The sequence below is a fragment of the Antrostomus carolinensis genome, unplaced genomic scaffold (assembly GCF_000700745.2).
Source record: "Antrostomus carolinensis isolate BGI_N321 unplaced genomic scaffold, ASM70074v2 scaffold18411, whole genome shotgun sequence".
In the NCBI taxonomy this organism is placed as follows: Eukaryota; Metazoa; Chordata; class Aves; order Caprimulgiformes; family Caprimulgidae; genus Antrostomus; species Antrostomus carolinensis.
The window spans coordinates 3,268-29,469 of NW_010292263.1; the positions used below are offsets into that span (position 1 = coordinate 3,268).

Below are 26,202 nucleotides of genomic sequence, written 5' to 3' on the forward strand. Positions count from 1 at the left end.
GTGGCTTTAAACTGAAAGATGGATTTAGATTAGATGTAGGGAAGAAATTTTTTACACTGAGGGTGGTGATACTCTGGCTCAGGTTGTCCAGATTGATGGTAGATGCCCCATCCTTGGAAACATTCAAGGTCAGGTTGGACGGGGCTCTAAGCAACCTGATCTGGTTGAAGATGTCCCTGTCAGTGCAGGGGGGTTGGACTAGAGACCTTGAAAGGTCCCTTCAACCCAAACCTCCAACCTCCACCTGCAGCATCCTCTTAGCAGGTCCCATCTCCCTCTCTCCCCACAGCTACTGGGCTGATGATCGGGTGCCTGATCTACCCCGACGGGTGGGACTCGAGCGAGGTGAAGCGAATGTGTGGGGACAAGACGGACAAATACACGCTGGGCGCCTGCACCGTGCGCTGGGCCTACATCCTCTGCATCATCGGCATCCTGGACGCGCTCATCCTCTCCTTCCTGGCCTTCGTCCTGGGGAACCGGCAGGATCACCTCCTCCCTGCTGATTTTAAAGTGGAAAATAAAGGTAAAGGCAGCTGGGGCTGAGCTCTGAGCGCCCACAGAGTGTTTCCAGCCCACAGCTGGATGCTGGTATCTGGGAGGATGATGGTTTCCTCCAGTGGGAGAAGCTGGGGAGCTGTGGTGGTCACCACATCGCTCCGTAGGGATGGAGAGAAACCAGAAACAGCACAGGGCAGGAGCCCGGACTGAGCCAGGCGACATTTCACACACTAGAAACTTTCTCCCCATCCTGTTTTAAAATCTTTTATCCCTTTTTGAAAACAAACCTGGAAAAAACCAAACCAAACCCAAACCCTTCAGTTTTACAAACCAAAACCAACCCCAAACCCTTCAGTTTTACAAACCAAACCAACCCCAAACCCTTCAGTTTTACACCATGTCCCACTGACGCTGTAATTCTCTTTTCCAGAAGAAGGCAACGACTGACAGAGCTGATCACGGCGTAAGTGATGCCCACAGGGATTTGGGATGTTTCTTCCCAGCTGCTGGGGTATTTTGGGGATAACTAAAGGACTGAGAACTATAGAGAGTTTGGTGCTATAAGGACATTGGTTTTAGTTGTGGTTAATCAGGAAAGAGTCTGCTTTACCTCCTGAAAGCAGAGCAGAAAGGCTGGCCAAGTGAGCGAAAAAAGGGAAATAAAAGAAAGAAAAAATAAGGAGAAAAAATAAGGGGAAAAATAAGGGGAAAGAAAAAATAAAAGGGAAAGGAAAAAAGAAAACAGTTAACACAGCTGACCTTTTCTTTCTCTTCCCAGGACACCCAGAGCTCTCCTCCATCAGCTCCAAGACACACAACCTCCTTTTTCATTAAAAGGACTTTTCCAGGAGCTTTAAACTCACCAACTTCTGTGGATTTTCTACAGCTGTTTCCACCCACGGGGCCGCTCTCAGCTCACGCCCAGTTTATTTAATGGGAAAAGCCCAAACTGGACACAGGTTTTCAATTTTTTTTTGAGTCCATCAGGAAACCTGAGGAAAAGGGGAGGGATGGTGATTTGCTTCTTCTTGGGGATTTGTACAACACCTTCTTTCAAGGAAATTCCTTCTGAATTAAAAAGTCTTTAGGATTTTGTGTGAGTCTCCTTGGGGCAGGGGAAGTTCTCTGCCATGTCCCAGGTTGCTCTTGTCGTTGAAAAATACAACAGAGCCAATTCTGAGCAAAGCCATGAATCAGCTTCCCACTCTGGGCAACAACTGAACTCAAACGTTTAAAAAAAGGGCATTTTCTGGTGGACAAAATAAATTAAGAATCTGCTGGGCTGCGGAGGGACTGTAACAACAATACCTGCAAACCACAGCAGATGGTGCCACCACCCGATTAATCTGATTAAGTGAATCATTTCTCATTGCATCCACCACCCACCCGCGACAGCCGCCAGCACAGTCCATCCCTGCAGAAGACAAAGCTACACATCACCCCTGCCAGCCCCAACCTTGGTCAGAACCCAAAGTGAACCTGTATGATCTTCATGTCTACTTGTTGTAATTTGCTGGTTCCTGCAGCAGCCAATTCGATTCTGTTCTAACAAACACCCTCCAGTTTTGTTTCACAGCATCACAGAACGTTGTGAGTGGGAAGGACCCACGAGGATGCTGGAGTCCAACTCCTGTCCCTGCACAGGACAATCCCAACATTCACACCATGTCCCTGAGGGCCTTGGCCAAATGCTGCTGGAATCTTGTCAGGCTTGGTGCCATGAGCACCTCCCTGGGGAGCCTGTTCCAGTGCTCCACCACCCTCTGCCTCAAGAACCTTTTCCTCATGGCCAACCTCACCCTCCCCTGCCACATCTTCCTGCCATTCCCTCTGCTCCTGGCATTCGTTGGTGGCCAGAGAGAAGAGATCAGCGCCTGCCCCTCCTCTGCCCCTTGGGAGGAAGTTCTAGACCCCCAGGAGATCTCCTCTCAGTCTCTTCTCCAGGCTGAACAATCCAAGTGACTTCAGCCTCTCCTCATACAGCTTCTCCTCTAAACCCTTCCCCAATTTTCTGAAGGTTTTGTTAAAGATTCTTTGCTAGGGAAGACAGAGAGATGACAAGACTTGGAAGAAAACATATTTTAGAATGGAAAAAAAAAAACAAACCACCAAACCAAGAAGCCAGCAGAGTTGTCCTGCTATTGACTACTCTTCCCCTTTTAAAACAGATCACAATACCAGCAACAAAATCGTCACCTACACCATCTCCCTGGATTTCTGGAACTCAAAACTAAACGCTCACTAGCAAAGAATATTCAATCAACGGGCCACTAGCTCAAAGAACAGACTTAGAGAGGGAACATAGGAGGATGAGGGCTCAGTTATTAAATAATCTGTTTATTGTACGACTTTGACAAAGGGGGGGGAAAAAAAAAAAAGACAAAGCACCCAAGTAGAAAGAATAAAAATGTATTTTCCTTCAGGTTTTAGACTGACACAGCAAGTACAAATCCTTTAGTGCGAGCACTTTGTGGCAATTGGGAAATTTAACAAACCCCAAGTGAAGGAGCACACGGTACAAGAGTGAATCCTGCCAGCTGATTCTGCAGGTCTCCAACTCACAAGCTGGCTCAAGCCTCAGCTATCGGGGTAAAAACAACCCCCAAGCCCCCTCCTCTTCCAGTCAGGGGTGGCAGAGGGAAGGGGACAGGAAGGAGCTCTCAGAGTCAAAGCGTGCAAGACCCCTTCTAGGAATAAAACAAGAAGTTCTTTCATCAGCCAGAGTCTCCAGTGCAGAGGACCAGGTGAGCTTTCAAGACAACACAAGGACTTTGTTTGCCCTGTCACTGTGTCTTCACAGCACGCAGGCAGTAGGAATTTTGGAACCCGGTCCTGTCTGCAGTCCTTCTGTAACAGATATGGAAGTGACACAGAACTGGAAAACTCCAGATGAAAGCAGGGAGGGAAAAAAAAAAAAAAGGTCAAATCAGCAGTTTAAAACTCTTTTGGTATGTTACCTTCCTTTAATTTTAGATTATATGCATAGAGAACCTGATCTACCCCTAAAAGAACATGCAGCATGAGTTGCATTAAGAAGCCCAGTCGAGCACTGGACTGGAGAAACTCTTTTTCAAGTGGATTAAATGACACTGAGGTTTATGAATGAACGATCCTTACAAACCAGCATTTCCAAACACACAAACAGAAGTGACACGTAACAGTGGTCTTGGCAGCTTTGGCAATGTCATCATCTCAGAGAGCAGCAGCAACTTCTATCCTCTGAGAGCCACCACGAATCCAAAGGCCTGTTTGGTCCAGGGTAAGGAAGTGCCTCTGAAGTCTCAACGTTGCCAAATTTTGCTTTAGAGTAGAGTAGAACACATTGAATCTGTAATAGGGTGGGCAAGTCTAGAAGCCATCATAAAAACTATCAAATGCCACAGTGATTTAACTTTTAATTAATTAAAATTAACCCATTTACTCATTATATCCAACCCCCCTCTGAGAAGTTTATATAGAAACCCCACAGAACATTTTTACTTGGGGTTAACTCTAGAAACAGCTTCTAATCCAGTATTAACATGGAAAAGTCAGTTCTCTTGCACTTCTGCTAAGCTCTCCTTGTGCTAATAGCCCAGAAAATCAAAGGCAGTCCCATCCTGGGAAGTTACTTCCAAAGGTCAGCACCTGAAGCAAGTTAAAGGGAAAAAAGGAATCTTTACACTGGGCCTTCAAGTGTTGATTTTGAAAGTCAAGGGCTGTGATCCAGATGCTGTCCCTTTTTTTTTTCTTGGGAGGGAAAAATAAATGGTCAAAAAAAAAAATTAAGAGCCAGAGCAGACTGCATCAGTGAAAGCCAATCTCTCCTGGATACAGCAACCACCTCAAGCAAGGCAAAAAAAGTGCCAGTAAAGGGATAAAAACCAGAAAACCTTACAGCTCACTGAAAGATTCAAGAGCTGCCCGCGACAAGGAGACCTCTCTGCAGCCAAAGGCTGCGCCCATCTCTACGCTGACCATTGTGCGTTGAGCCAGTTCCAGCTTTTGCTTATTTTGCTTCTCACCTTTTAGCCACAGGCATTAAAAGTAGAAAATGTCACCATGTCCAGAAACTATTCTGACTATCTGGGCCCAGGGAAGGGAAAAAAAAATAAATGGACAGGGCATTTTGGAGGAAGAAATAAGGGAAACTAAAACCCTAAGTTTAAAGAGCTCTTTTCAAAAGATTGAGGCAGCTAGAAGTAAAGAACTGTTATGTGACTGGAAAGCAAGGAATACAGTAGACACCTAGTAAATGATGGAGGATTTGGAAGTCTTTGCTCTACAAGGAACTACCATCACCATCTGTTACTTCTCACCCCACTGCCAGCTACTGGATCAACAGTGGGAAATTGACTCCTGAGTCAGTGACATAAAGAGGTGTTTGGATCTTCACATCCCCTCCACCCCCCCCTCCTGAAGAAAGGAGAGCTGAAATTTAGCTAAAGGAGCATATCTGGGCACAGGTGAGCTCCCATCTGTAACACACAGTGACTAACAGTGAGGAAACTCAGAAAAAAAACTTCATATTCTAGTTAATGAATCTTTGGCAAAACCCAATCAAGGTAAAACAGAGATGATACCCACTGGCTGCAGAGAGTCCCCATTGAGTCACACAAGCAAACTCAGCAGAACAGGTGAGATTTATCTAAAAATCTTGGAAGCCTTGGAGGAAGAACTTCACACTGAAAATGAACAAGGGGGGGAAAAAAAGAAAAGAAAAAGAAGAAGAAAAAAAAAAAGGATGTGGGAAGGGGCAGCTGGGTGTGTGTAGGCTACGCTGTAAACCAGAGTGTAGTGCTGTGGCATTGGGTTGAAGTTTCTAGGAGTTAAGCCAGGGGTGCCTGAGACACTCTGCTGCTGTAGCTCGTTTCTCTGGGATCAGCTCCAACATAGGTAATAAGAAGTCTGTGAATGCAGCTGCTTCGTCTTGGGACCACTCGTATTTTTCTACCAAGACTTCAAAAAGACCCCAAGGCTTCAGTTTGGTGATGTGCTTCAGATCACCTGAAATTCAAGATACACAGGTTAAGTGTAAGACATGGGAACAGAGCAGCTGAATAAAAGAGGCTGAACAGCTAAACAAGACAGACTGAATTCAGAAACTGTTCTGAACAGTTGGGCACAGGGAGTATAAAATGGTAGGGCGTGCTGAAGGAAGAAATTAATTATACTAAAGCCCCTTTTCTATCTGCTTTTGAAGACTCTTCTAGAAATGTACTTCCCTGAAGACTTCTTTTCTTCCCTCCTGCTATTTCTGATCCAGTATCAGCAAATATCAGTGGTGAGACACTGGCCCAGGTTGCCCAGAGAAGCTGTGGCTGCTCCTCCCTGGAAGTGTTCAAGGCCAGGCTGGATGAGGCTTTGAGCAACCTGGTCTAGTGGAAGGTGTCCCTGCTGCTGGCAGGGGGGTTGGAACTGGATGAACTTTAAGGTCCCTTCCAACCCAAACCAGTCTGGGATTCTATGAAATATTGTTTAACTTCATTAAATCACCAGTTATACCAGTTGACACGACAGATAAACACTGTTCCACTGACTTTGGAATATATGCAGTGCTGTATGAGGAGGAAGCAATACACCACTAACAAAAAAAGCTTTTCTTTTATTTAAAAAAGTATTAAACTGGGTCAAAAACTTCTTCTTGAGACTCAACACATTTCTGAGGTACTTTATGATAATGGTATAAAGTGTCCTGAACAACACAGCTAAATAATAACATGGTGTTATTTAGGTGACTGGCATGCTAGAAATGGAACAAAGTTATCTAGAGAAGACATCAAAGTAGAGTCAACACCTCCAGTTGACAAAGATTATCTAAATAAAGCCAAATCAAGTCTGAAGAAATATCTACAATACTGTTTTTCTACCTGCTGCATTTGATCTACACTGAGATGTCAAGTACTAGGATGTAAAATACTTTTAGCCATTAGACAAGAACACCTCGTATTCAGCTGCAGTTTTACTGAGAAAGCCTTTCATAAAAAAACAGGAAAGACTTAAAAGAGGCATCTTTGGTATCATCTATTGTTAATTATTTCCAGCAAGTCACTCTTGTGTATTTGGGGCAGGGGATAAGGGGGTAAATGACATTTGCTTTTACCTTTTTTGGTGAAAAACTCCTTGGAATATTTTCCTGCCAAAATGAGCTTGCGAGGTATTTTCCCCAGAAGTTCTATGATCAATGCAATGTGATCTGCATTTTTTTGTTTTTATAAAAGAAAAGACAGTAAGAAAACATCCACACAAAACACCTCTCTCTATGTCCCAGTTTCCTTCTCTGGGATATAAGAATAAAGACATTAACTGCCATAAAAATTGAGATCTGTCTGAAATCACATTACAATAAGCAAGGATAAAGTCAAGGGGGGGAAAAAGGGCAATTTGAGGCATGATCAGTTTGAGAAGCAAGATAAGAGAATCCAGCAGTAAGAGGAATGGGAAACAGCAGAACAAGAACATGGACTTTACTGCAGAGTGTTTTACCACAGTGGATTGAGCACAGCTGGTGCTGATTTTAGTAAATTCTCTTTTTGCAAGGAGCCTCTGCATGGCTAACTCATAAAAAAAAGGCTCATTCTGAAGAAGCAACCATTGTATTTCACATCCCATTTTAAAAAGGAAAGACTTAGACAAACAAACCTTCATCCCGTGAGTAATCTTCCCCAGAATGAGGTTCGAACAGATAATCTCCCGTCGCTAACTCAAAGGCCTGAACAAACAGAAATGAGCACGTTACATCACTGTAATACACCCCACACGCTGCCTGATGTGCTGCAGGTTGATTCCACGTATCTCTGGGGGCCAAAGCAGTGGGAAGAATAACCTGCAAAACTCTAGAGCACCATCACCATCTTCAGGTGTGCAGTTACTCTGCAACATTCAAGACCCCCCTGGACGCCTTCCTGTGTGATCTCATTGAGGTTCCTGCTCTGGCAGGGGGGTTGGACTGGATGATCTTTTGAGGTCCCTTCCAATCCCTGATGTGATTCCGTGATTCTGTAACATTTTAATGACTGCATTAAAAACATCACGGGCGTAGCCACGATGAATTCTGGATCACAGCACAGAGCAGGATGCTCCTGGGAAACTGTACACAATTAAGGCATTTCACACGCTTCGCCTCTTTTCTGCCTCAACAGCCTTTTGCAAAACCATGTCATGTCCAAACTCTACATTTTTATATATTTTTTAACAAAAATTCTCCTCTACCTCCAAATTTCAGATACTCAAAAGCCATTTTTGAAACACTTAATCTCTGAACATTTGTCTGCAGGTACAAAAACATGTTTTAAATGAGAAAAACGTTTGCATTCATCTCACCACTCCCAAAACCCCTGACACATTTACCCTTTACATATTCACTTTTACTCAAAGCAGCACCTCTGACCTGTACTCTTAGTTTTCCTTACGGATTGCTGTAGTCTAAATACCAAATGAGGCAACCAGAGTAACCACTGCATAATGCTAGCCACATGTTCCGCAGAGAAAACACAACCCTATCGCATTCTCTTTTACCACATTCATCAAAATCAGCTCGTTTTCCAAGATAGCAAAAATTATTTCACTATTTTCCAAGCTTAAAATACAAACCCCAAGCTTTGATTTGTAGAGACATCAGAGGCACAAGCAGTAACTGACTAGACAGAGTTGTTTTGTTGTTTTTTGGGGTTTTTTTAATATATTCTACATTTGCCAGCTATTACAGGAACAGCTTCAGTCTCATCTCAGCATCATTCAGATGATAGAATGATTCCAAACATGCAGAGGATGCAAATATGAATTTCTACTGAAGACATCTGTGAAACAGTGCTGGATGCAGCAGAAAAGCTCTTTATATAATAAAGTTTTTGTCTTCAGAAGTGCCTACTTGTCTCATTTTTCCACAAAGTATAAGCATATTTGAAATCTGCTTGGTGCTATACAACAAAACTAACTTGCAAAAGGAAAGCCATACGTGGCAATAAAAATAACAGACATAACTTTGGTATGAAAACATGGTATTCAGCAAGTCTGGAAGTTGGCTGAACACTTGTGAGGGTTTTTTTTGCCAGGCTTGGCTAGTGACTCAGCAGTCCAGGGTGCACAGCACACATGGGTTTCCCAGAATGTTCCACACAAACAATTTTAAATCCCCTGGATGATGCCACTCACCATACACGCCGTGCTCCAGATGTCAGCAGGGGTGTTATACCCTGATCCTATCAACACCTCCAGAGATCGGTACTGTCTTGTCTGGATGTCTTCAGTGAAATGCTTGTGCTAAATAATAATAATAATAACAATAACAATAACAATAACAACAACAACAACAATAATAATAATAATAAAGTTTTACTGGACAGTTAAGATATTGTTGAAAAAGAGAAGAATCAAAAACCTGGAAGGCCAGAGCAGATCAAAGCTCATTCCTGTTATATTTCATCTGAATTTTACATCCTCATTAAATATTTCCTTATATTCCTATAATAAAACTACATGAAGGGAGGGTGCAGAGAGGTGGGGGTGGGTCTGTTCAACCAAGGAACAAGGGACAGGACAAGAGGAAATGGGCTCCAGTTGTGCCCAGGGCAGTTGAGATGGGATGTGAGGAAGAATTTCTTTGCTGAAAGGGTTCTGAGGCATTGGAAGGGGTTGCCCAGGGCAGTGGTGGAGTCCCCATCCCTGGAGGGATTGAAGAGTCGTGTAGACACAGTGCTGAGGGACATGGGTTAGTCACAGGGGACTGGTCAGTGTTGGGTTCATGGTGGGACTCAATGAGCTTAAAGGGCTTTTCCAATCCAGCTAATTCTGGGATTCTGTGATGTACTGTTCAAATGTTCTACACAAGACACTAAGTAAAACAGTCCAGCAACTTACAGGAAAGTAAGCCACAAAAATGGAGTAAGGGGAGGCTGTTTCAGAAGCTGCACCCTCTCCTATCACGACAGATAGGCCACGATACAGCTACCTTAAAGTAGATAAGCAACACCAAGGTCAGAGACTGCCTCGCCAGATGTGGCAAGCCTGATGGGCAAATCTGAGTTCGAGACACTCTCCCCCGTAAGATCTGAAGTATTTTACCATTTAAGAAGCCAAAGAAAATAAACATTTCTTCTATTTGAAATGTCAAACATTTAAAAGCAGCACAGCACAACCATCAAAGAATAAAAGTATTCATGAGCCTCTTTCATGTGCTCATGAAACCACTGAAATGGTTTGACAAGCTCATAAACTACAGAACTAACACATCAGAGCAATTGTTGGCAACTTTCTCATTCTCCAGGAGAGCTGCAGGCTCCTTCACAAGTTTCACATATGCAGAATTCTACACATTATATGTGACACTGTTCACAGGCCTATTAGAAATAATCTAATGACTAAAGAGGCACCCAGAACACAGGCTGAAATCCAGTGTCAGAGGATCCTTTCTTAGTGTCCCTGCTCCCCTCTTTTCTCTCCCCAACATAGTTTCAAACTGTCACTACTTTCACAAGCAGGTGTTAAGAATCTATTTTACAGATTCTTTTCCATCTTGGCAGCTTGTGAATGAATTAGCAGGTTTGAACATTCAATGTGAAAAGATTGTGAACTTACCACCCAGCAGGCATTTCCTAGGTCAGCTATCTTCACTTTGAGCTTATCAGCATTCTTGGGCTCAAGAGGATTAAGAAGGAAATTCCCAGCAGTTGATTTTCCTAGAGACAACATGGACAACAGCTGATTAAATCGACACGGACACTGTCACCATCTGTCATGCAAATCCTACAGCCCTCTCCCTGCCCAGGAAGGGTTTTGCTTATGGATCAGAGCTTTTCCCTTCCTGAAACCCAGGTATAATAACCAGCAGCACTCTGTGCTATGAACAACAGAGCTACCACCATTAAGACCTGACCAGTGTTACACAAGGACAAACAAGCACACACAAGAGCGACTGTTTCCCAGCACTCTTTGCACAGCTGTAAAAAGTCTATCTGTATGTAGACAAGCTTTTTAAATAAAGGCATTCCAGATACAAAACAAGCCTCTCAACTCTTCAGTCTGCCTAAATCTTTGAAGAAGGAGAGCCCACGTGTTAGAGCATCCTGTTGTCATATCCATCACTCACTGCTTAAGATTTACAAGAGCTGAAGTATATAAAGGGAACACCTCAACGACACAGTGGAGAGCAAAACCATCAAGTCACTAAATGACATCCTGATGTAGCTCTAAAGCAATTTGGGAGAGAGCTGAGAAGCAAAGTACACCTAATAATCTAGCAGGGGCATGCAACTAATTACAGTTCAAGTTTAAAAGTCTTTAAATTTCACTTGTTACTTTTCATCCCTGTAACTCCCCAGCAGGACTCTGCCAAGAAAATGCTACTGGATTATTTTTTTTATAAAAAGAAGTACCAATGTTAATTTCTCCCTCCTTCTCCAAGCAGATATACTTCACCTGACCTTGACTGAGAGACACAAAAAGGACAGTTTTATCCAATGATTCAAGTTTTTTTTCTAAAAAACAAACAACTGGAATGTGTTTAAACTGCTGTATAAGCTATTGCGTGTCTTATGTTCTCCTAAACCTACAAGATTAGTTTTTTCCCCCGAAACAAATCAAATTTAAACAAAAACATTAAAGAGGTTTTTTCCCCTACACTGCATAAGCTTTGTTTCAGTCAGGCTGCATTTCTAGTTCTGGGAAAACATTTACTCATCTCAAGTAAGTGACAGGATTTATCTGTGCTCATGTTAAGAGCAAAACTATCAGGACACACTGAACTGCACTTATCCCACAATTTAACAGCCAGTGACAATTTGTAGACTTAAGTTTCTAACTATCAATGAAAATCACACAAGCAACACTCGACAGAAAAGAGGGAATATTCCTATACTGAAAAACAAATTTATAGGTACTTTCAGAAAGTGGGAACACTTATGCATTCGATAGCCCAAACTACAAGTAGAAGCTACAAACAGCGAATATCTCAGAGTAGGACTCTCAGGCTAATTACTCCTGAGAGGAAAAGTCTCAACCAGGTGGTTCTGATCACTTCAGCCTACAAAATGGAGGTTTTATTAATACTCTGACGAAGTTTTTTAACACAACTCTCCCAGATAAGTAGAAAGGAGCCCTTTCTCACAGAGTTCCTCTTATACCTTTGTTGTCTGATGGGTTATTATTGTCATTCTCATCCTCTGAAGGTATCTCTGTCCGGATGCTTTCCTGCAAATGGTTGATCTCCTGCTCGTTGAATGATCGCTCTTCATTGGACATGGGCTGACACACCATGGAATCTTCTGAAACTAAGGGTGTGAACGAGTCCGACATTGCTTCTTGAGGCCTGTTCTCCACGTCACCGTTGCGCTGACTGTAATTACAACTATGGAAGTTCTCCTTCTTCTGCGTGTGAGGGTGATCACCACAGTTATTGGCATTATGAAGGTCATCCTCAAGTCGCACAGACCCTTGGTTGCTGGAGTCTGGGAAGTCCGTCATTTGTATCACTCCATTGCAATTTATTTCTGTGACACATTTTTCCGTGCTGCTTTCCATCAGAATAGATTGCTCTTGTACAATGACTTCAGCTGGAAGAGTGGGAAAAGGAGAAGATAGCACAGTGTGTCTTAAACAAAGTAAGAGCTGAAGTTTACTCAGGGAGCCCTCAAAAGCAGGTAGCTCAAAATATAACTGAACACAATAATTAATTAATTCAATTTGTAACAGGAAATTTCCAAGCTTCTTTAGATGGGAAGATCAGAGCGCAAAGAGGTTAAATGACACTGTCACCTCTACTAAAGGTGCTCACTCTACTCATGCCAGCAGCAGTGAAAGGATGACACTGTGCTCCTTCAGCAATACTTTAGGTCCATACCTGTCTTTTTGCTGACAGTTTCCTCTGATGGACTAACTTTGATGAGCATTTCCAGAGGGCTCTGAGCTTCTTCCTCCTCTTCAGGTTGTGTCTGCCCAGGGCTTGCTTCCTTCTCCATTTCCTCTATCTCCTGCATTCGCTTCTCTAACAACTCAGCCTGCCGTTTCTGCTTCTTTTTCAACTTCTTTTTCTTATTCTTTGACATTTTATCAGCCTACACAGAAGCAAGAAGAGAAATTGGACTTAGCATTTCATATTTCAATAAATCTAAAATGTGTCAAGTTTTTAAATTTATTTTAGAGCTGAGGAAGCAGCGTGGGATGAAAACTCTGGAGACAGTTCTCCCCCTAAATAAAAAGCAGATATTAAGATTTTTGGAGTAGTTGTCTATGGCTGTTATCAGTGCATTTCTGCCTTGACTCAAGAAATTTCCAGTATTCTCCAAATGAGGGATCTTAGACTCCACAGACAACACTCACCCTCACAACAGACCTTGAGACCACCAAAAAGACTACTCATTCTGGTGACATATGAGCAAATACTACTTACATCTTGAAGAAAGCACTGAACCTGATGGCCATGTCTATGACAAAACACAAATCACACTTTTCCTTCTGCTATAAGGTTGATTTCCCTTACTGCTGGTTGCATTATGAAACAATGCACTAGATACTATAAGTAGATGGATACTCACACACAAAAGCTATTACACTTACTGGTTTTGGCTGTGGTGCAGTGCTCACTGAAAGGGAAAGAAAGATCAGTAAATTAGTATATTTATAGTAAAAAACTGCAACTATGGTCTTATCTTAAGGTAAGCTTTATTCCTATGTGGCTTGGTAACAAGATTTTAAAGATTTTGGCAAATAAAGATATTCTGAAGGCTCATTTCTCTACAAAAACACAGCAAAAAAACCAACATTAAATAAGTAAATGCATGACTTGCTTGACTAATATCAAAGACCTAAACTTCCTGTCATGCAGCTTCATTTACTGCATGTATTATGTATTTAACTGAAAAGAAAATGCAAACTAAAACATTAAAATAGCAAAGTTAAGCGAGCTTCCCTGAGCTAAACCACGTTACCATGGGCTCAGCTAAACGTTAGTGTTGTAAGATTATGAGTAACTTCCAACACACGCTGCAGTAGCTGTTGAAAACCACACAGTGGTACAAATGGATACACAATCTGGTTGAAGATGTCCCTGCTCAATACAGCTGGGTTGGACTGGATGGCCCTGAAAGGTCCCTTTCAACCCAAACCAATCTACAATATTCCAAGGAGGAGCATGACAGAATCACAGAATGTCAGGGATTGGAAGGGACCTCAAAAGATCATCCAGTCCAACCCCCCTGCCAGAGCAGGAACCTCAATGAGATCACACAGGAAGGTGTCCAGGCGGGTCTTGAATGTCTCCAGAGAAGGAGACTCCACACCCTCCCTGGGCAGCCTGTCCCAGGGCTCTGGCACCCTCACTGGAAAGAAGTTTCTTCTCAAGTTGAAGCAGAACCTCCTGTGTTCCAGCTCACACCCACTGCCCCTTGTCCTGCCGTTGGGCATCACTGAGAAGAGCCTGGCTCCATCCTCCTGACATTCACCCTTTACATATTGATAAACATTAATGAGGTCACCCCTCAGTCTCCTCTTCTCCAAGCTAAAGAGCCCCAGCTCCCTCAGCCTTTCCTCAGCAGGGAGATGCTCCACTCCACCATCTTGGTGGCTCTGTGCTGGACTATCTCCAGCAGTTCCCTGTCCTTCCTGAATTGTGGGGCCCAGAACTGGACACAATATTCCAGATGACGAACTAGGAACAAGAAAAAAATTGCTCTCACATCTTTAGGGATGTTAGCAAGTCCAGGAAGCTGCTTCTGTTAGAAGTTTTGCAGATTTCTGCAAACTGACAACAGCTAAAATCATCTTGTGGAGCCTTTCATGAAACGCATTTCCAGTATCATGCAAAGAAATAAACTTTTGAAGAAAACGTGAGAAGCACCTGAGCACATTTTGATTCCAGCACTATTTTGAGTGCATCAGCATTTATCCATGGTGTGCTACACAAGATTGACCATCCTACCACTCCATCAGTGCCAGATGAGCTGTGTCAAGAGTAGGTGCAAGCACGCATGTATCCTCCCTCCATTTTTCTTACACAAACCATTGCCTTCCTGATCATCTCCAAGTTTAAAACTTATGACTAACTTCACAATTCAGTTGCTTTTTCAGAGGTTACTCGCATTATTGTTCCACTGTACTCAATTAGGAAGTTTTCCCTAATGAGATCAATTATGATCTGGGGGTGTGAGGGGGGAAATAACACCAATTCTCAGGAAAAAAAAGCACCTGCAGAGCCAGATGGTGGGGGAGCCCCAGATCTCTGCCACTCTGTTGCTTCTGCAGCCAGCCTGCGGATATACTGGTCGTTAACACACAGAAGAATGTTCTCAGGTTTAATATCTGTATGAATGATTCGACATTTCGTGTGCAAGTAATCCAGACCCTGAAGAACCTGCAGACAGGACAGAAGGAAATGGAGCATTAGAAAAAGCAAAGAATGAGCAAATTGAGAGTGAAGTGAAAATGCAGAATTGCCCTCGATGACCAATTAACCTGAAGGGCTTTTGTGTTTGAGAATATTCCAGGTTAGAGCTAATGTCATCAGTGGTTACTACTCAGTCCCAGAAAATACAGAGTTGCATACAGATTTTACTTATTAATTTAAAATACTCTCTCTTGACCCTCATAACTTAAAACTTACTACAGCTGAAAGTCTCATCTTAATACACTACAATAAAATCATCCTTTCCTCCTCCCCTCCACCTCACATGTAAAAAGATGTTTCTTCTTAGGCAAGCAACCAGTAGGAAGGAAGAACAGGTTTCTCTTGCTCTTCCCATCATTAAGTACTGTACTTACTGTGATTAGTTAAAAATAAATATAAATAAATATATATATACTTGCACTTATGAGGAATAACCAAGGTAAGAAAAGGTTAAAAGCAAAGCCAGCCTCCCATCACAGTTTAAGTGTCAGAAAATAAATATCTGTAGCAAAGGCTTTTGCAGTAGAGAAAGCAAATATCAACCCAAGAATGATTTTGTTGCATGAGAGATACACCACTGATTTTTAACTCTGGTTTTCTTGGATCTGAGAAAGATTAGTGAAAGAGTTCTCACTAAGTCGAGGTGAACACTGCAGTCAGAACTGGAACTTACCTGTTTGATGATCTTTTTGACACAAGGGAGTGGAAGCCCCTGATAATTTGACTTGATGATCCACTTCAGGAGATGATGACCTAGAACTTCGAACACCATACAGATATCTGGAACTCAGTCAAGGAAAAAGATGGACATCCTGACCCAAGGAGCCCTGAATTCCCAGGACTGAGGATCAAAAGAAACCCATAACAGTTAAGTCTTTTATCTTAAAGAACCCTAGTCCTTCTGACAGCTGAGAGAAGCAGCCTCCTTCACAGCACCATCCCATCCTACACATCAGTGTTGTTACCCAGTTCCTAAAACACGAAGGGATGGAGTTGGTTAGGACAATGGTCCTAAAGCAGTGGTAGCAATCTCCTGCTTTGGGTGGAAGCCAGTTACACAAGCAAGTGTGTAATAGCATTTCCTGCTAATACTGAGACAGCTTCAAGCCAACAATGTAAGTTTTGGAACAGCCCAGGCTCCTCCTCCATGCCAAACACGATGCCAGATCTCTCTGTACCAGCATTACCTGAAAAGATAATAAAATTTGCATTTCATAAGTCATCTTCAGAACAATTAAGTTACTTTCTCTGCCCTCACTTGCCTCTTTACCAGCAAAACAAACTTTTGACAAGCCTGGACTTCAACAATATTCACATCATCTGCTTTCTGCCTATAAGATCTCAACAGCTACAGTCACTCTAGTGATATATTCAGTGCTGTGCCTTTGCTTTAGAAGCCACGCTTCTGGGAGTTTATTAGGCTGCTTTTCTTCTACGCTGGCAGAAAGCACGTATTTCACAAGAGTGAAAGAAATACAAGATCAAGTATCAATCAACATTTCTCAGTGCTAAGTACTGGAAAAAAGTTAACAGAGGGAATACACTGTGGGGCTACTGTTTTCTAAAAGCATTAGAGCGTTTAGAACCTACAGCTCAACTCTCTCAGGCAGCCTCATAATCATAATAATAATAAAATTCAAGATACCACAAAGCAGAAACACACACAACAGTCCAACTTTCACATTTTAAAGGTGCAGTAATGCACCTTTAAAATGTGAAACAAGGGCAATTAATGACAAAACTAGGGGACATGGGTTTAAACTGAAAGAGGGGAGGTTTAGATGAGATATTAGGAAGACATTCTTCACTGTGAGGGTGGTGAGACAGTGTCCCAGGTTGGCCAGAGAAGCTGTGGCTGCTCCTCCCTGGAAGTGTTGAAGGCCAGGCTGGATGAGGCTTTGAGCAACCTGGTCTAGTGGAAGGTGTCCCTGCTGATGGCAGGGGGGTTGGGACTGGATGAGCTTTAAGGTCCCTTCCCACCCAAACCAGTCTGGGGTTCTATGATTATTAGAACTTGCCACAAATCACGGTCTATTAGAAGGCTGTTCACAGAACTACAGGGGATTTTCACTTTCAACATCCTCAGACTGTGGATAAAGTCCAAGGTAAGATGCTTCTGTAGCTAGAAAATAACCTTATTACCAAGTTACACACTGTGTGTATTTACCATTTTTAATTACTGATCTTAACATTTTGTACAGCTTGACTTAACCAAGGTGTTATTACCAGGCTTGTTTGTAAGATTGAGGGGTTGAGACAGACGGGCTCTCTTACCACAGAGGTACCTCAGATATTAAACCATTCAGTCCTGATTCACACATCGGATGCAGCCACCCGATTGCTGATGTTAAAAGTGTGACTAAGCACTGCTGTCTCCATGGCTTAACGCCTATTACATCAGGCTGACTGATCGTTCTGGACCTGAGCTCAGCAGGCAGCTTTGAGGCAGATGATTCTACAGCAGGTTTCAGTGAAAGGGAGGCCTGGGCATTGCTCATCAGCTACCCAGCAAACTCCTGTCTTTATACAATTTTTTTGCCTTTTATTTCACAAAAGGATACGAGAACCATTAACGCCTGAAATCTTGAAGTCATCTAATAACTGAACAACTCTCTCTTTACTTGGATCATTTGGATCACTGTTGCGGACCTGGAGAGAAAGAGAGGATTAATTTTGTGTTCCTTGAGGTAATTCCTAAGCAAGAAGATATCTTCAAGTCAGATCTACTGAACTACTGCTGGGTTCTTATCCAAATTCTTTGCAGCTAGACGACCCAGAAATATCAAGTGCATGACTAATATGAACTCCCCCAAATGAATTAAAAATAAATAAAATGAAAATTAACCCCACTCTCAGGCACTCACCGATTTTAGCAACTTGATTTCATCCAGTGCTGTTTCTGTGTAGTGCTCTGCACTCTTCACCACCTTCATTGCCACAAATCTCCGCCCTCTATGCACACATGGTAAGTAAATTGGAGACTGTTAACGCTCATACAAAGAACTTATTCTCCAGGATTATCCTAATTCTTTTGCATGAGAGCTACTTATTTAAGGCACCGTGGAAAAATAAGGTTTAAGCACTCATGAAGACTGTTTTTGGGTCTCTTTCTATAAAAATATCTATGTTAGTTGTTTCTCATAAAATGAAATAATAGGTCAGAAGCTGCTGAACATGAGAACTTTCTGCATAGATGGTTTGTCCTGTTGACTCCTTCCCACACACTTGCACACACAGTATCAAAAGAAACTTTTGTGTCAGGATGTAGACAGCTCTGGTTTGTGTTTTTATATAAAAGTAAAAAAAAAAAAAAAAAGCTTCCTGATAATTTTGTGCAGTACTGTAGATTCCCACCAGAAACACTACAACAGACTTACTGGATGTCCCAAGCCAGCCACACAGTGGAGAAGTGGCCCCATCCAAGCTTCCGAATCACGTGGTAGCGTCCATTAAAGAGATCTCCTATTTTCACAAGGTGATAACCACCTAGAAAAACAGGAGGAAGTTGATATATCAGGTGATCACACAAGTGCTGAAGAGCAGGTACACAGAACAAGCATCACAGCTTGAGGCAGACCTACTTGATGTGTTTAAATTTTTAATCATCTGAACAAATGCAAATGTTTCTCTAATGGGATCTTGCTAGAACAAATATACAGCATGTTAGAGGAAGAGCTGTGAACAGCCCTCTAGCTGATGGAAAAGCTTTAATGTAATTGAACTAGAACCACTGACTTCTCCTCCATTTCAATGTAGGCCATCACCACAGCATCACAAAAGATTATTTCCTTAGTGAAAAAGTCTCCTAGGCTGATCACCTCTGGAAAACACAGCTTCTGATGTTCAGTAAGAGAACTTACAGCTAAATACCAGCATTGCCTTGGTACGCTCTGTCCCTGTAACACCAAGGAGTACGGCACACAAGATACTAGTGTCTCCCTTCCAACCACCTTCCTGACTGAAAAGCACTTTGCCATTTAACATCATCACTGAAAACAGGAAAGTTTCCTCCCTGTACCCCAGTATCTCTCAAGCTGCTGAGTAAGCAGGAATATTCCATGATGGAAGCAAAGACATAAGAAGTCAAAGACACAAGGGAACTGGCAGAAAACAGAATGAACTATCTGTGCTTGCTAAGGCATAGATTTTGCCAGAACCTGGAATTACACTCTAGATTCCAGGCACTTACTGTTCAACTATGGTCAGCAAATACCACCCATGAAAGGCAGGCTTTGCCAGGAAGATTCATCTCTCGATTGACTGGTTCACAAAGACGACACAGAATTGCTCTCCATTACTTCATTAGCTCAAACAGCAGAAGTCCTTTTTCTTCACTTAAAAGATTTCAGTTCCAACAGTGACAGCTGCACCCATCACTAATTCACACAATGGCTTTCTTCTTCCCACTTGCTTTACAACAAACAAAATCCCACAAATACTTGGGGAGCATGCTAAAAGTAATGTAAATGCTTTGAAGTAAAGCTCTGAAGTGTAAGAAACATTGCAATTCAAGTTCCCTGTGCTATTTCTACTTTGCTTTTTTTTTATACACATATATATGGCATTTGTTACAAGCTCCTCCGTCTGTCTTAATATATACAACAAATAGTATCACAGAAGTAGTCTTACAAAGCACTTGGAGGTGGGGGCACACATTCAAGCCTGAACTAATTGATCAGTTGAATTTGTATGATCAGTGTTCTGCCTTTTTTAAAGTATTTGCCATGTCAAAAAATAGCCTGACCCTTTTGATATCGAATTATATACTGTGGTGTTTTCATTTGCTCTGAATTTAGTTTCTACACAGAGAAACAGTGGAAGACTATTTGCAGGCATGAAGTTATCTGAAGGATGGATACCAAGATGATGATCTTCAAAAGAAAACAGTGAAGAATTTGAGACTGATTTGAAGGATTAGAAAATGTCCTTTTTCTAATGAAAATCAGAAAGAAACTGAATGCCTACTTGCCTTTCCCAATTTTGAAAGGAAGGCACAGAGGAGAAGCTAACAGCTTTAATCACATGCATTAAAAACAGCTCTCCGACTCAAATCTTGACTGATAACAGAGGGAACCTTGGAGAATTGTTTCTCCATTTCAGGTTAGCTTGAAAAACGTTATTATCATCACAGAGTTTCAAAAAACACTTGAAGTAAAGAGTCATCTATTTTCATTCTCTGTAGTAAATGGGATTCCTTCTATTTTGAGGGAATTTATTGAATTACACTGAAAACCCTGCACCTTAAACAGGCAATTTCTCACCTTTACAGTAATCATTTGGATCCTCTTGTTCATCGTCATCTGATCCCAGGATTTCTTCCTCTTGCTCGGGAAGGTCATTCTCTGAGTGAGCAGCAGGGCCCCGATGCTGAGTGTCGGGTCTGAAAGAGAACACACTGCATGTCTCACACACGTTATTCTTCAATTCAGCACCTTTCCTTCCACATCAGGGATGGCTGATAGTGGAGGAGATGCAACAATCAGCCCGCAGAAAAACTATTTGATCATTTAAATGCCTTTACTCCTGAGGTATTATTAAAGTAGATAGAAATAATTTTTCATATACTAGTGAGAAATACAACTTAATGCCCTGGATTCGCTTTTATAGTGGAACAAAGGAAAAAACAGAGAAGATAGTGAGTTAAAAGCTTAGTGAACCCACCAAAACATCAGTCTCCCTGAACCCCTTCTCAGCCTTTCATTCAGTGAGGACTTTTCTAAAGCAAATTAATATTTTAAGATGTTATCTCATAAAACCTGACAATTTAAATGTTGATGAATGTTATTTTAAAGACTAACATTCAGTTAATTCTTACTCCTTTGGGAAAAAAAAACTCAAACAAACCAGTGTTTTAGAACTTGTGCCCTTTGTCCCTTTCACCTTGGAGATCAAATGAACATTTTAACAATCCATCTACTTCTAACGCTTTAGAACTCCAAAATCCATCATATTGCCCTTGATTTCTCCTGTTCTCACGCAGCAGGCTGCATTTCTAGTTTGTCTCTTCCCTGAAGGTCTAAAAGCTTGTTCCAGTTGTCTGAACTACGGGGAGTGGGAGTACACGGAGCAGATGTTCTGTAAAACCCTCCGAGAGCTTGTGATCGCAGAGGGATCGGAATCAGGTACTGAGGTGGTGATATTTTTTTCCCACTCCTACATTCATAAATAAAAACGTTAATTTTCTGTGTTTTAACTATTCACCAAATGTGCTACTCTAAGTTCCTGCTTGTGATGATCACGTTGACAAACCACCTCGTTGCTCTCAGGCATTTAAGCCGTGTTTGAGTTCTCTGAGCTAACACATATTGCTGCCTCCCCTGAGCCCAAATTCCTCCTTCACGGTAGCCCACTGCTTACAGCCAAACAGCTCATGAAATGCTAATACTAAACCAGGCAAGTTATTTACTTTACAAAGCATTACAGGGAATATTTAATTGCCTACAAACTTTAATCATCAGTGTGTTTTTGTAGAAAGCAAGCATTTATAACAAAAACAGTGCCTATAGTCTATTTGCATTGGCAAAGTCCTGCAGGTTATTAACATTCAGCTTCTTTTCTTACAAGTATGAGATATTAAAATAAAAATATGGAATTGTCCAAAGAGGTAGGCAACAAATTTCTTCACAGCAATGAGGTACAAACACAAGATAACATTCTTTACAACGAGCTTCCCTGTCATTGTGAATTAGAGGAAGTTTCTTGTATTGAAACTATTGTTCCAGTGAAGCAGCAGATAGAACTGATGCCTTCAACCACCCCATTTCAAATTAAACTCATTTTGCTCAAAGAAGGAGCAGCTGCTGAGACAGCTACTGGTTACACCAATGCACATGGGGTTTGGGTGCAGTTTTAATAGGTTATAACTGAGTTAGAGTCCTGTGCATCATATCACTGCTGTACTAACTAATCTTCATCCACGGGACACATTAAATATTTCCATTTTGAGCAGTTTTACAGCAAAATCAACACTCAGCATTTACCTACTACACACACACACTCTGCTGAGACTTCATACAGTGCTACACATTAAAACTACAGCCATCTTTGGCATCTACGGAGTATAAAATGAAGAAATCAGGCGTTCCAAACCGATCATGACTGAACTTGTAGCCATTGAAGTTCATTAAAGCAAAGAGGAGCAACAAAGGTCATCCCAGGCACAACCAAACCACCCGACATTTACTGTCACTCTGTTGTCAGAATGAATAAGTCCTGATGATTTTTTAAATTCAGGAACAGATAAACAGCAGAGATGAGTGGTCCCCAACCATAAAACCAGACTGCCAGGCGGTTCATTCCACTGTTGCCAGGCTAATGAGACATTTCCTAACAACCCTGTAGCTCGATCCAGCCCAAAGATACTTCTAAATGACTTTTTCCCCCACACAAGCCACAGAATTACAAGTCAGGGGATAAGAAGAAGGAAACCAGGGGGAGAAAAAAAAAGTCTTGGAGGTCAAAAAGCTACTTTAAAAGGGCTGCATTCCTTTGGAGGCAACTACAAAAAGTCATAGGCTATCCCCAAAGTGGAGCAGGCAGCAAAGGCAAGAAAGGGCCATGGTCAGAATGGCTGAAAGGGAGAGTGGATGCTCCTATATAACAAATCCTATAGACAGGGTAAAGAGAACCAGAATGCAGAATTGGATAGAAAGAATTTAAGCCCAGTAGCCACACCCACAGCATAAACAGGGAAGAGTAATTCTCCCCATTGCCTTTTCAAGATTTTCACTTTTTTAACTGTGCAAAACACAAGGGATGAGAATGGATTCGAAAGAAAATGTATCTGAAGAAGCACTGATGCAGACAGGAACATCATGCCATTCTGCAGTGCCAGTGCTTTTCAATAATAGTCATTTCATGCATCAAGGAAGAAGTCACTGGAAGCACTAAAGCCCATTCTCTCAGAAGCTTTCTGCACCTCTCCTAAAAAGGGGCTGACAAATCAACCCTGAACATGACACACCCTGTAGTCTGCATCCCAGTCTGTCCTGGGGATCCAAAAGCATTTCCCTTGTATGTTATAATCTATTATCCCCACTAATGTGATACAGAGCTGCATTCGGGTCACATCCATTTCTACAGAGCTATTTCCTTTATGAAATCACCTCCAAAACACATCTCATTCCTTTGCCTTCCTGTGAAGATTCATTAGATGTTATTACATCCCACCACCTTCTTCCCCAAAAGTGACCACGTCAGCTACAGATGAAGAGACAACCACTGCAGAATGTGTATTAATACAAAAAAAAACCCCCTGATACATAAAACCACAACCCCCATCTGCTTTGCTCACACCAACAGCACTCTAAAAAGATACAAAAGGCTGTTAAAGACAGAAAAACCCATCTTCAGTATTTAAAGACAACAGCTGTTGCAAAAATGCAGATAAAACATATAAAGAGCTTATGAAAAATGGTTAATAGTTTACAAATTAAAAAAATCAAGTGTTGTAGGGTACTTTTTGTTTCCTATAACCACCTCTGTTCTACTTAAGAACACCTTGATCACCTTTTACTTTTGCTCCCTCAATGTGCTAAATAATTATCAGAATTGAATTAACTGGATTTGCAGGGTCTCTCTACAACTGCACAGTAATATTTTACTTAAGGAAATCAATGTGGAACAGCAATACTAAGGCAAAATGCTAGATCTTTTATGGAATTTGTGTGAATCTATATCTAGAGACCCTCCCAAAAGTCATTCCTCTCTCAGGAATGCATCTGCAAATTCATGAGACTTAAAAAAACCAAGAAAAAAAGAAAGAGGGTAACCTACCTGCACGAAGCACGGCCTCCCATGGATAAAGATATTCCTGAAGATAGCCCAATAGTTTTCGAAAGAGCCATTAAAAATCAGATGGCACACTGTTGGGGAAGCAGGGGGGGGGACATGAACGGGAAGGGAGAAGGGGTTGGTTTTTCTGGAAAGCAGCAGAGCTTTGTGCAGGAGTGAGGGAGAAGAGGGATCTGTCTCCACCACCTAGCTGCAGCTGCACAGCACTGCATTGCAGGTACAGGGCCTGGCAGCCAGGCTGGGGGCTGCTCTCAGCTCAGCGTCCTGCAAATTCACTCATGTTAAAGGGGTTGAGCATAAAGAGATTCATTTCCTCCTCTTGTGCTGTTTACCTGTCTCAATCTTCCCCTCTAATGAAATTAGAAATTCAAGGCGGATAGTTTTGCTTCATCTCGCTGAACCAGCCGGTTTTATTTGCCTATTCAATAGTCCATCAGATTCAAAGCTGGGATGAAGACACGGATCATGGTAATTTGCTGACAGTCCAATCCTTTTGATACAGAAATACCAGAACAATCACACAGGAGAGAAAGGGCGTTCAAAGTAAAAAGGAATTTTCTGAAGTCATTCCAAACCTTCCCCCATCCAAAGTTACCAGAAAAATGTATCTTTTATGCTTAAAAATATATTAAAAAAAAAAAAAGCAGAAGGAGGCAAATCTTCTTTAAAAAGGTGAACTGTATTTTTCCCAGCAGCTGGCACTTAACATCGTCCTCCGAGGCTGTAGAATTACCAGCCATTTCCTGTGCCTGTTTGTTCTGCTGGTTTATGTAAGTGATAGGGGGAAACAAGTCAGCAACAACGTGACAGAGCAAGTAATAATTTAAGAGATTCTCTGCTCCAGAGGACTGTTCATTAGCAGAAGACACTCTGAAGCTGCCTCTGCAGTTTTCAACCAAGAGGTTTAAAGAATAATTAGATTCATCTGATTGTATATCTAAAATATTTTCACCTTACAAACTCACTGAAGCTTAAACTTCCTCTTTAACAGTTTAGTGTCACCAAACCTCTTCATATTAGAAGAGGTGCCAACAGCATGGAAAATTTTCTGCTGTGGACAAGATTTTGCTCCCACGTTTGTTGAATGAATCAAAAGGTGATCAAGGTGTTCTTAATGAAACCCAACAACTCTGCTCACCTCTGCAATGCACAGCAGGGACAGCCACAGTTATCTGCAGGAACTAAGATTTCAGTCACACATTTATTTGTTCCTTACAAAAGGTACCCAAAAGGTTTGGAAAAGAAACCCACTTCTGTATTCTCTTGCCAGTTTCCCATAGAATCATTTATTTAAATGATTGGGGTGTTGACTGGATGATCTTTTGAGGTCCCTTCCAATCCCTAATATTGTGTGATTCTGTGATTTATCTGGTTCACACACTAAAAATGAAGTAAAAAAAATGATTAAGAAGCCTTGATGGGATGTGTGTTCTTATGGATTTACACTGAGGTAGATCCCACAGCATCAGGAGGATGAGATGAGGGGAGACCACAGTCAAGCCTGTGAGTACAGCCAGTGCAATGAAAAAGCAGTGTTTTTCGTGCTCCTTCACAATTCCCTGTGAATTACTAGTCAGGTCACCACAACAGCCAAGTCTCCGCACGCAACTTCACCGTCAGAACTCAGAACTTGGGTTTTCTCCACCCCAATAACTTACACAAAATGCTTGAAGGGAGATGTTTGGTTCTTCTACTTAAGAGCAACTTCTTCAAAAGTCACTTTGTTCAGGAAATGGGTGCTTTTCCTTGTCCCCAAAACAGCAGAAGTGCTGACCACACGACCTATCTACCTGCTTTGAAGAGACACAAAAGCAGACCCCTTCCACCCTGCAGCAAGGAAGGGAGCATACATTTAACACAAATCACTGTTCACACCTATCATCCTGATGTATATGCCAACAAAAAAGACACTCTCCTTACTCCTCCTCTTCACCCCAGTCCCTCGCTATTTGCAGAGACGACTCCCGTCTGTAGGAAACTGAAGACAATTGCTCTCCTACATGATTTTTTAAGCCGCCTGCAGCACAATCTTTATAAACGCTGTCATTACTTATTTGGGAGTTTAAATTACACACATGAAACATCCCCAAAGAGAATTTAATTCAGTGAACTTAAGACTAATGACAAATCCAGCTCATACTGTCGGAGAGGCAGAGCAGAGTAATTAATACACCCAGGGACTTCTGCTGAAGGAAACTTTTCACCTTAACCATCCAGCCAACGATTTCCAGGGCTGTGCACCCACTACAGCAAGATCTTGCTTCGAGCACTGTGAAGGATTCCTTGCTTTCTTTTGGGAAATAATAATAATAATAATAATTAAAAAAAGCTCCATGTGGCATAGTGAGAAGCCAGGATTTTAAATCTCTCTCCTGTTTTCACATCCGTGCCTCAAGACAATGTCTCTTTAAGGGAAGTGTGCTTGCCAGACTGCAGCTCATTACTATTCCTTAGCGCGCCTGCAAATTCAAGATCATGTTAAGGCAGATCCAGTCAGTGACTGCTTCTGATCTGCTGGCAAACCCAGTGTGCAATAAATACTGGAACTGTTT

General features: G+C 41.9%; 2 protein-coding genes across 2 annotated transcripts in view; one reads left to right on the forward strand and one right to left on the reverse strand.

Annotated features, from left to right (window-relative positions):
- The window catches only part of LHFPL5 (LHFPL tetraspan subfamily member 5), a 4,225-nt gene extending 3,253 nt beyond the window's left edge, over nt 1-972 (forward strand). Inside the window, exons 2-3 of the mRNA XM_010176902.2 lie at nt 290-526; nt 932-972. Of these exons, the coding sequence (XP_010175204.1) occupies nt 290-526; nt 932-948 (254 nt within the window). The 3' untranslated portion in view covers nt 949-972. The remainder of the gene's footprint in view (nt 1-289; nt 527-931) is intronic.
- A 4,330-nt stretch (nt 973-5,302) lies between these two features.
- SRPK1 (SRSF protein kinase 1) lies at nt 5,303-23,655 on the reverse strand. The gene is made up of 15 exons (XM_010176903.2): nt 23,633-23,655; nt 20,119-20,237; nt 18,235-18,343; nt 17,722-17,809; nt 17,419-17,506; nt 15,531-15,637; nt 14,659-14,824; nt 13,033-13,058; nt 12,317-12,530; nt 11,601-12,029; nt 10,057-10,157; nt 8,635-8,742; nt 7,123-7,192; nt 6,584-6,676; nt 5,303-5,487 (listed from the first exon to the last, which is right to left on the reverse strand). Exons 1-15 carry the CDS (start codon nt 23,653-23,655, stop codon nt 5,303-5,305), a joined length of 1,926 nt encoding a protein of 641 aa, XP_010175205.2.
- Between the last annotated feature and the right edge of the window lie 2,547 nt (nt 23,656-26,202).

Bases quoted from the DNA above. Each gene is read 5' to 3' on its own strand.
- SRPK1 (XM_010176903.2), bottom strand. From the start codon at position 23,655: ATGGGAGGCCGTGCTTCGTGCAG. The intron at 15,638-17,418 runs GTATCCTTTTGT...ACTGAGTTCCAG, and splicing joins TTCAGGCGTTAATGGTTCTC to ATATCTGTATGGTGTTCGAA. The intron at 10,158-11,600 runs GTATAAGAGGAA...TGTTGTCTCTAG, and splicing joins TAACCCATCAGACAACAAAG to GAAAATCAACTGCTGGGAAT.